Below are 10,672 nucleotides of genomic sequence, written 5' to 3'. Positions count from 1 at the left end.
GTATTTCTCGCAACACCTGCTGCAGCCTCGCCGCGGCCAGCACCAGAGGCGACGCGCTTTCGTAAACATTATCCCATATTTTCAAGAGTAAAAAAAAAGTCCTTGAATTGGATTTTCAAAGCGTTTCCATGACTGCTGAAGGTTTGCAAACGGAATACTGAATATTACGACTTTTTAAAGTTTGAATTCCTTCAGTAATAGATAGGAAGAAAATAACTTTAAAGGCAAATAACTCAAAAACTGTTAATTTCTCCAAAAAAATAATGTGATATTCTGATTCTACGGACAAAAATACATAGAAAAATCTATATTAAAATTACTTTTAGCGCTGTACGCCAAACGGAAAAGACCCGCGAAGTCACCAGGCATAGTAAGACACGTCACTAGAAACTGAACGATACTTTCTATAATGATTTATTTTATTGAGGAGATATAATAATTTTTTTATTTACTCTTTGGAATACGAGGAGCCATGTCTTCTTCTACCTCTCGGAGACTTACCTTTATACACATACAAATAAATAAGGATGAAATAGATATCACATTCTTACAGTCGTTCTTCATGCGACCAACACACTCACTCTTCCTCTGTTTATATTTATACTTAAGGTCAGTAGAATCCTATACCTTTATATCTTCGTCCTTTCATCCTTAGTAAACTCAACCCTGCGTTCAGTTACATTCCCATTTCCTTATACTTCACCTTCTTCACTTTCGTTATCAATTATACTCACCCCTCTCTCTCTCTCTCTCTCTCTCTCTCTCTCTCTCTCTCTCTCTCTCTCTCTCCCTTTTCATTCTTTTTTCACCTTCATTCTTCTTTCGGCATAAAGTATACACTATAGTTAACCGTTTGTACACTGAGCGATGCAACGTGATAGGCTGCTACGCTCCTGTCTTTTATTAACATTAGTACTATATAGTAATACACAACACGGGTTAGAAGCACAACATACATGTATATACGCGTCAGTCTTTGCAGGTACACTTCTCTTAACAATAATAATAATAATGCCCGCTCATTAAAGTTGGACGGACTGAATAGTGACTGTCAGCCGCGACCGTGACCAGAGAGAGAGAGAGAGAGAGAGAGAGAGAGAGAGAGAGAGAGAGAGGAAGGGAAAAGGGAGAGGGAGTGAAGGAGAGCTAACTTGAGGGAGAGGGAGACAGATGGAAGAGAGGAGGAAGAGAAGGGAAGGAAAAGGAAGAAAATGGAGCCAAGGGTGATGAGAGGTGGGAAGGGAATCGAAAAGGTTGAAAAAGGAGCCGAAGGGAGGTGAATGCAAGGAAAAGGGGAAAGGAAGAAAAAGAAGGGACGTAGACGAGGTGAAAGAAAGGAAAAGACGTATAGAAGAAGGTAAAGAAAAAGGAAAATAGAGACAGACGAAGGTAGGGAAGGGAAAGAACTTGGAGGAAGAGAAAGTAAATGAGAAAGAAAATGAGGGAGACAGACCAGGTGAAGGGAAGTGAAAAGGAAGAAAAAGAGAGAGGCAAACAAAAGAGATGAAAGGGATGGGAAGAAGGAAAAAAAAGAAACAGGAGATAGGGAGGAGATATCATGAAAACGTGAAATAAAAGAGAGTATGTGTAGGGAGGATAATAAGGAGCTCCTCAGACCCCCTCAAACGCTTTAGGTTCAAGGTTTGGGTGGCGGTGGTGGTGGCGGCGGCGGCGACGAGGGAACAAACCAGCTCTCAACCTATAACTGGGGGGGCGTCGAGGGGCGGGGGAGGGGGTGGTGCTGGTGCTTGGGGGAGGGGGGCTGGGGGTGGTGCTGGAACTGGGGGGAAGGGGACTGAATTTAAGGTCGGAGCTATTAGTGGGGCTTTCGTTGAAGGTACGGCTGTAAGGAATCGGTGTGGGGTTGCGACGGAAAGGAAGAGGTCTGGGGCTGGGAGTCATGCTTGGGCTGATGTTATTGTTGGGGCTGGGGCTGTGAGTGGGGCTGGTAGTCGGGATTCGTATTAAAGGTATAGGCGAGGGGCTACGACGGAGAGGAATGGGTGTTGCTCTGGGGCTGGAAGTAAGGCTGGGACTACGGGTTGAGCTGGTGATAGGCGTGGGGCTGGTGGTAGTCGTGGGGGTGGGGGTAGCCGTGGGGGTGGGGGTAGTCGTGGGGCTGGGGGCAGGCATGGGGCTGGGGGTAATAGTACGCCGTGAAGCATTAGGTCTGAATCGCCGACGGAAATGAATAGCGTTGGGGTCTAGGCTGGGTCTGATGGTGGAGCTGGGGGTAGTGGTGGGGTTTATGGGTCCAGAAATGGGGTTGGTGCTAGGGGTGGGGCTGGGACTAGGAGTGGGGCTTGGGGTAAGATTGCGACGTGAAACGGAGGGTCGGGGGCTGCGACGTCTGGGGCTGGGAGTAAAGGTGGGGCTGGGACTTGCGGTTCGGCGTGAGGGGAAAGGACTAGTGTTAGGGGCTGGGGTGGGACTGGAGGTAAAACTTGTACTGGGGCTGTTCCGTTGAGAGGAGTCGAAAGTGGTATCAGAGAAGGGGCTGGGACTAGAGGTTTGCCACGATGGGAATGGGGCAGTGTCTGGACTTAGGGTGGGACTGGGTTGACTCCGTGGGGCAGGGCTGGGGGAAATGGGGGCGGGGCTGGGGGTGGGGCTGGTCCGCTGCACATCTTCGGCGGGCACCACGAAAAAGTGGTTGTTCCGGTCGTACAGCTGCGGCGCTTGAGGGCAGGGGAAGGCCGAGTCCTCCCAGTCACACGTCATCGAGTCCTGAAACATCGTAAGCTTCGGTGACTCAAGAGATCGGTATTCTGGCATTCTCAGACGCTTCCGCCTCTCCTCCGCCTACCGCCTCCGCCTCTTTCCAAAGACTGAAAAGGGGATCAATCGGGTTCTCATGAGTTTTTTTAATATTTAGGTGTACATGATACAGAAGAATCGTCAAACCAGGGTCACAAAACTACCCCTGGAAATGGCCAAAATTCCTAAGAAAGCCTTATTAAATAGGTGTGCTTGCCAGCAGAAAAATATGAAATTCTACTGACCTTGGTTTTAAGAATATGGAGCGAGAGAACGAAGGTGACCCAGAACCTGACCCGGTCCCATCAAGTCATGAACCCTGAAGAACTACAATCTCTGAACCATGAGAACAGAGATATTGGGCCAGTTTTACAGTTCATTACACCAAGTTTGTAAGCTCCCCAACCAAACACAAAATGCGACGAAAATTCCTTGTATAGTGTTTGACGTTGCTATAAAAAGGAGGAAATTTTACGAAACTATACAGGAAAGTTCATTAGTATCTGGTATTGAGTAGAAATAACGGATCATTGTGGAGAAGACAGTTTGGTTGGGGCGCTTACAATGACCCTGTGTTGGACTGTCGAACTGGCCCATAGTCCAGTGGAATGAAGGGCGCTTTGTCAATCCACCACCAAGTCATACAACTATCCATGGAAATACACGCAACTCCTACGAAAGCCTTGCCAAATAGATGTCCTTGGCCGTCGAAATGTTTAAAAGAATATGACCCGTAGCAAAGAGTATCAAGACACATCTCCAGCCGAACTTGACCTCTCTTGTGGCGTCTCACTCTTTACTCTTTTACTGGAGCAGCGCTTGGCCGGCTTTTAGTCAATATTATCAAACTCTTCGCAGGCTTAGTCCATTTATTTCAAAAGGTCCTCGCAGAAGTTGTCGGGGTCTCCATGGGTGGTTTCTTGAGCCTGGCGGTAGTTTTGCAAAGCTTCTGCGCCGTGAACGAGAAAAAAACACTCACGGCAACCCAACGTATAACTTCTCTAGCCCTGAAAAACGTTCGTAACAAGAGCCCCGAACGTTTGATAATACGAGCGTTTGTTATGCCCTTTAGCTGTTTCCACTGATGTAAATAAAGTTCTGATTCCCTCGCGTCTGTCAGGTGAGACGCATCCACCTGCACCTCGACTCACTTGGGAGAAGATGGTGTAGCCCGGGCAGATGAAGGAGAAGTGGTAGAGGTCCTCGGGTCCGTACAGGTCCGGGAAGAGCTGCTGCATCGGCACGCAGATGTGGAAGATCTGGCAGTCGTTGTCTTGGTCAGCGTAGTAGCCGTACACCTGCCAAGAGGGGGGGGGGGGGGGGCGGCAAGACGTGAGAGACTTGTAGGGTCGTATTATTTTTTTGTGCGTATTCTATTTATCTATCTATCTACATATCTATTTATATATACCTATCTACCTATCTCTACCTATTTATCTATCTCTCACCCTTCCATTGCAGCTGAAGGTGTCGACGATGTTCCTCCTGATGGCGGTGGCGTTGTGTATCAGGCGGTCTACCAGCGGCGGCAGGTCCCCGCGGGCGCCGATCAGCCGGGCTCCAGGGGGCGTGCTGCTGAGGATGGAGGTGGCGATTGTGCGGGCGTAGAGGACCCGGGTCTCGCGGGGCAGGTGGTGCTGGTGGTGCTGTTCCTTTCCCGGCGCCCCGTTCACCACCAGGCCCGTCACTGCAGGTCAGGTCAGGTCATCCCGGAATTAGTGGTGGGGGATGCGTGTGTGTGTGTGTGTGTGTGTGTGTGTGTGTGTGTTTACGTAGACCTTACATTGCTACGGTACATTTCCTAAGCCAAATAAAGTATATAAATTATGCCTCCCGTGCCGAAGCCTCCCTCGGTAAGACAGACACAGGACGGAGTGGAGGCGCTTGGCTTCGTGCACTCCTCCTGACACACTCCAGATCGAGGTAGTACACGTAGCGGTGCTCAGACCGACAATTAGTCAGCCACCAGATGATGAACGGCTACGAGTTACACTAACCGCCGGCGGCCATGCACAGATTCTTATACATTTTTTTAAGCGGCACTCTCTTTGAAGGGCAAAAGGTTATAAAACAATACACTCAAAATAGATAATAAATAGCACCGACATCAACTGACATTCACGGAGCATTAAGTATACATAGCTTTTTGATATTGCCTCACTGTCAGAAAACTATGATTACTAATAATATTTGTAACTATGACGCTAAAACAGCCCGTGACACAAAATAACTGTAATTTACCAAAGATCATATATGCTAACTGTTCCCTTTTGACAATCTACTTCATCACACACTCATTATTCCAGAAAAGAAATGTAACTAAGGGACAAATACAACATTTAATTTATAAATAAAAATGTCTAATTCAGGGAAAATTATATAGTTGTTCTTTTTTGACATTACTTCTTTGTCAGGCTCATGACTCTTGAAAGGAAAAATAGAAAAATGTAGCGGGGCGCAAAAATGAATATGCAAAGGCAAGACTAAACAAAGCATGAGTGTATAGTGTATAGTGTACAAAATACGAACAGTACTGCTAGAAAGGCAGCAGAGCCGGGCGGCGGCGGTGGGCGGCGGGCGGCGTGACGTACCTGCCAGCAGCAGCCACGCGATCATGGCGCCCCTGCAAAGCCAAAGAACACTGCACTCAGACTGGTTAGGTGCCGGGGATGACGCGGCCGGAGGGGGGGGGGGGGGGAAGTAGGCATTGGGACAACATTCATGGAGCAGCAACTTATCAACTGGCTAAAAATTACTATGATCCCCAGAGACAAAATAACTGATACAGACCACTCTGGCGTAAATCTGAAAGCCTGAGAACACTTCCCTGAGACTGGTTAGGCGCCGAAAACAGGACCCAGCGAGTGAAGGGCCAGTGGGACAACATTCATGTCGCATCTTTTCTCTTAATGTATCTTATCAACTAATTTAGAATCACTATGATCCCCAGAGACAAAATATACATAAAACAGATAATTCTAACGTATATCTGAAAGCCGGAGAACACTACTGAGACTGGTTAGGCGCCGAGGAAGATGTGGCGGCGGGGTGGGTGGGTGGGTGGGTAGGGGGGGGGCGGTAATTGGGACAGCAGTCAAATGGGATCTTTTCTCTCAATGTAGATTTTATTATTTTTTTAGGCGGCGCTCTCTTTGAAGGGCAAAAGTTTATGAGACAATTTACAAGACAGCTGGTTTGAGATGGTTATACATTTTACATCCCCCAGAAGCAAAATAACGCATCTAATTCCAACGTAAATCTGAAATGTTCGTCTTAAAACTTATATTTTGAAATCTTTTGGTGTGAGATATTTTTTGGTGTGACGGCCGTGTCCTGTCAGCACAGCGGCTAAGCATCCCTGAACTGGTCTGAGCTCCCCGTCTTCAGCCCGGCCTCTAACAACTTCCTTCAGCACAAAATTATAACTCTTCTTGACAGTCTGAAGCAACCCTCTCAAAACGATTTGGTATTATTCCCTGATATTTATAAGTTTTCCCTTGAATCCCTTTAATTTCTGGTGTTTTCCATTAAAAGCCAGACAAAGAAATATTTGTTTATAATTTTTTCATCATCGGAATGTTGATTAGAAATAGTGACTAATTAATAGCCGTCAGATACACTTCTAAGTTACAATAATCGACTCCAACATAATCTTCTAACAGCTTGGCCTTTGTGTCAGCGTGTATCGAAATCTAGCCAGCCCATTCTCTCCAACATTCCGCGACTCACACACCCACATTCCACATGGCTTTCGTAGAGGTTGTGTTTTCATTTTTATGGGTAATTACAAGAGACTAATGATAATTTTACGAGGCTCCAACACCACGAACATGAAAAAACACTCGTGAGAACCCGACTAGTCCACGTGACTAATCTCCTTTATTGTGACCTTTGAAAATACTTGTTATGGGAGCGGAAGGCGTCTGAAAATACGGGTCTTTTATGAACACTCGAAACTATCAACAAGTGAGACTATTACACTAAAGAAGATGGGGGCTGATAGAGGAGAGACCTGCTTGTTCCGGGACCTCGAATCGAACCTGGAACCCGCCTGGCCACGGGGCTCGAAGGGGCACTCACTCAAGTCTGTCTCAGCTGCCAATTTCTTCGCCCATTACTTACTGCACGGGTACAAACTCACCGTGCCGCTGTTTAAACAATCTCTCAAACCGCGAAGCCAGTAAATATCACACGCTTACTAATCCAGGCAAAAGTATCACTATTTCCCTTAATACCTACGGAGTTTGCAGCGTTGGATGTGAGTTGGATGGCAAAGCGGCTTTAAAAAAGGAGACGCCCAAGATACGACCCTGATTCGCCTCGATCCCCGCCGAGTCTCCGGTTCTCGCCGCTCCTCGTAACTGTGAGTGTGCGGCGGCCATGCAGGCAGTGCGCGGCGGGTGACAGCTGCAGGTTTTATTGCCGCTAAGCCGAATGTAAATCAGGTCATCTGTCCATAATGTATTTTCCCAGTTGGAGCAACCTTCAAAACCAACGCGGGAGAGAATGAATCCTCTCTTATCTCTGGTAAAGGTTTATGAGGAGACGTCCGCAATGACCTTCAGGAGACCGACAACACTGGCGGCGTCTCGAGCACGACGCCGCGCCGAGGGTGGAGCCGCGCCCTCACCGTAGCACCTCACGACTGTTTTATTTTCCTAAACCAACAAATAATCAGGATAAAGGAGGACATCAGGTCGCCTCAGGACAATGATCTTTTTAACGGTACAGGGCGGGAGGAAGCAGGTTGGCCCGGTGTCACAAGAGCGGTGGGTGCGGGCGGCGGGCGGGGAGGAGGGAGGGAGGGAGGGCATGGCGGTTGGTGCAAGGTGGGCGAGCGGGTGGGCGGCGGAGGTGGAGCGATGGCTGCCGCTCCCTGCCACTACTCGAGTAAATGAGCATGGTGAGCGGCAGCGCCCGGGCGTGTTATCACTTAAGATTGGCAGAGGCGGCGGCCAGGTTCTCGCGCCCTCGAGTTAACCACCACCCTCGGACATGCACGGGGGAGTTTTAACGGTGCCATCTTGGGGCGGCTGGCGATGATCACTGACATCCAGCCCCCCCCCACCCCCCCACCCCACCACCACCACCACACACACACACACACACACACACACACACACACTTCCTTACACATCAAGGAGGTAATTTCCGTGTTTGGCGTGAAGGGGCGACGCCAGAACGAGCAAATTCATAGGGGAAAAAAGGGTTAAAAAAACTATCTCTTCTTTATGTGGTAGACGACGGAAACAGTTGTACTAATGACAGGAAGTAATATCAAATTGTCGAACGTTAGTATTTCTTTCCCCATGAGCGTATAGTAATTCAGGTGAGCCAATAACATAATTCGTCTGATTTTTTAATGCCGCATTAGTCTTTACCAACAATAATGTGCATGAATTTTTTTTTACGCGGTTTTCAAGGCGTGGTAAGTTGGTTTTGTGTAGCTTTTCATATCACTTTTTTAACCACTGAGTTTGTAATGCGTCGACTTATGCATGAAAATCCAACACTTCTAACCAACTCCGTCTCAAAAAGTGGAATTAAAACGCCAAACTAGCCACATAACTCTTAAACAATACTAATACGCCATTTAAGAAATCTGGCGCCAGGCAATCGAACAAGACTCATATATAAGCATTTGAGAAGGCATACCATTACTAACTACGACTACAACGACGTCAAAGAAAAAAACAGGGCATTGTCTCCTCTCGGCATTGTGTTATGAGTGTGTTATGAGTGTGTTATGAGTGTTACGACGTTAAAGAAAAATCAGGCCATTGTCTCCTCTCGGCATTGTGTTATGAGTGTGTTATGAGTGTGTTATGAGTGTGTTATGAGTGTGCTATGAGTGTATTATGAGTGTGTTATGAGTGTGTTATGAGTGTATTATGAGTGTGTTATGAGTGTGTTATGAGTGTGTTATGAGTGTGTTATGAGTGTTACGACGTTAAAGAAAAAACAGGGCATTGTCTCCTCTCGGCATTGTGTTATGAGTGTGTTATGAGTGTGTTATGAGTGTTACGACGTTAAAGAAAAATCAGGTCATTGTCTCCTCTCGGCATTGTGTTATGAGTGTGTTATGAGTGTTACGACGTTAAAGAAAAATCAGGCCATTGTCTCCTCTCGGCATTGTGTTATGAGTGTGTTATGAGTGTGTTATGAGTGTTACGACGTTAAAGAAAAATCAGGTCATTGTCTCCTCTCGGCATTGTGTTATGAGTGTGTTATGAGTGTGTTATGAGTGTTACGACGTTAAAGAAAAATCAGGCCATTGTCTCCTCTCGGCATTGTGTTATGAGTGTGTTATGAGCGCAGGTTATCTCTGTATCCTCTTTTTTGGTTGGACTCGCACGCGGCGTCTCACCACCGTTAAGCCGCCGTCTGTCACGCCACACCCTCAGAGGCGACGATTATTTTTTTTACCTCCCCCCTCCACCCCCACCCACCCCACACACACACACACACACACACACACACACACACACACACACACGCAATTCAAGTCAAGTGGAGAGAGGAACCGAGAGGAGGCATCACAACACTTGCCTCCACGCTGAACAGAGAACGTATACACTCCATATTATTATTATTATTACGAGCTCCCATCCATATTCGTTGTCTCGTTCGTTCGTTTTGTTTACTGAAGATTTACGAGCACATTGTTCACAGCCGCGCATGTGCCAATGAGGATGGATGAGGTGAGTGCCCTGTTGTTGCTGTTGTTTTTGTTGTTGGGGGAGGGGGTGAAGGGAGGGAAGGGGGATGAGGGAAGGGTGCCGAGGGGTAGGAGGAGGGATGGGGTGTGGGTGTAGTGGGGTGGTGAAGGGAGTGTGGTCAGAGGAAAGGAAGGGGTGTGTAAGTGTGAGAGTGTAGAAGAGTGGGTAGTGAAGGAAGGATAGCCAGAGGGAGAGATGGGGTGCAGGTGTGTGTAGAGGGTAGAGATAGCCAAAGAAGTGTGGCCATGGGAGGGGATGAGCGTGGGTGAGTAGGTGTAGAGAGGTAGAGGGGTGGTGAAGGAAGTGCAGGAAGTGTAGCCAGCAGAAGGGGAACGTCCTCATGGCGCAGTGACAGCAAGGTCACTGAGGGCTTCATAAAGATGTTTGGTCGACGTGAGGCGAGAAGAGGGAGTGCGGAGGGTGAGGATGAGGGCAGGGGAGGCAAGAATTGACGGGACACAAACTCGAGGGCGGAAAAAATGGATTGAGCAGAAGTGGAGGAAGGCGAGGTGAGGTGAGTGGCTGCGCCGGCGGCAGTGGTGGCCAGTGAGGTGTGTGGCCCGGCCCGGAGCGACCAGAACTCACCTGGCAGGGGCAGGGAGGAGGAGGCAGGCGACGTGGGTTGAGGCTGGGCTGGCCGCTGGGAACTGGGCGAGGTGTGGCGTCCGTCCGTCCGTCCGCCCCTCACGTGCACCACCACTCGAGGCTCACTCACTCCCGCGTGCTCACCAGACGAGGGGGCGCGTCGTCACCCTCCCCGCGTCATGATCACCATAACAACAGACGCAGCAACTAGCGCGGAACTCGTCCAGCGGGTTCGTGGATACAGGGCGAACCAACGGACACACGGGCGTACCAGGAGCCGCCAATCGTCGCCGTTCCTTCACTGAGCAGAGCTTTATATAGACTGGTTCGTGTCTCCCCCACGGGCCCCACGCCGCTCCCTCCCGCCAGCAGGACAGGCAGGCCAGCAGGCTGTGCCGAATACTAATGGCTGCATGACCCGTGGCGGGGGGGGGGGAACACAAGATATTTCACGAAGAGCCAGAACACAGAGCTTTAAACATTGTACTTTCACGCGCTTAAGAAGAGAAATGAAGGCATATATGTGTGTGTGTGTGTGTGTGTGTGTGTGTGTGTGTGTGTGTGTGTGTGTTTCCTTTCCCTTATTTTTATTTCCATCTCTATTCTTCTTA

At 48.5% G+C, this 10,672-nt stretch overlaps 1 protein-coding gene across 2 annotated transcripts; it reads right to left on the bottom strand.

The window, feature by feature from the left end:
• Positions 1–845: 845 nt before the first annotated feature.
• LOC126998489 (mucin-2-like) lies at positions 846–10,549 on the bottom strand. Of its 2 annotated transcripts, none has more exons than XM_050860222.1 (5): positions 10,062–10,549; positions 5,349–5,380; positions 4,206–4,444; positions 3,909–4,055; positions 846–2,727 (listed from the first exon to the last, which is right to left on the bottom strand). In XM_050860222.1, the coding sequence occupies exons 2-5, from the start codon at positions 5,371–5,373 to the stop codon at positions 1,612–1,614; spliced, it is 1,527 nt and encodes a 508-aa protein (XP_050716179.1). In that variant the 5' UTR covers positions 5,374–5,380; positions 10,062–10,549; the 3' UTR covers positions 846–1,611. The 2 variants fall into 2 exon arrangements, with proteins under 2 accessions (XP_050716179.1, XP_050716178.1); XM_050860221.1 differs by lacking the exon at positions 10,062–10,549 and adding an exon at positions 6,997–7,401.
• Between the last annotated feature and the right edge of the window lie 123 nt (positions 10,550–10,672).

Source organism: Eriocheir sinensis, chromosome 14 (assembly GCF_024679095.1).
Source record: "Eriocheir sinensis breed Jianghai 21 chromosome 14, ASM2467909v1, whole genome shotgun sequence".
In the NCBI taxonomy this organism is placed as follows: Eukaryota; Metazoa; Arthropoda; class Malacostraca; order Decapoda; family Varunidae; genus Eriocheir; species Eriocheir sinensis.
Note: the sequence above shows the minus strand (reverse complement) of the source record. Positions and strands in the feature narration are given on the sequence as shown.

Bases quoted from the DNA above. Each gene is read 5' to 3' on its own strand.
- LOC126998489 (XM_050860221.1), bottom strand. From the start codon at position 7,139: ATGGCCGCCGCACACTCACAGTTACGAGGAGCGGCGAGAACCGGAGAC. The intron at 5,381-6,996 runs GTAGGTATTAAG...TTGGCTTTGCAG, and splicing joins CATCCAACGCTGCAAACTCC to GGGCGCCATGATCGCGTGGC. The intron at 4,056-4,205 runs GTGAGAGATAGA...CCCTCTTGGCAG, and splicing joins CCTTCAGCTGCAATGGAAGG to GTGTACGGCTACTACGCTGA.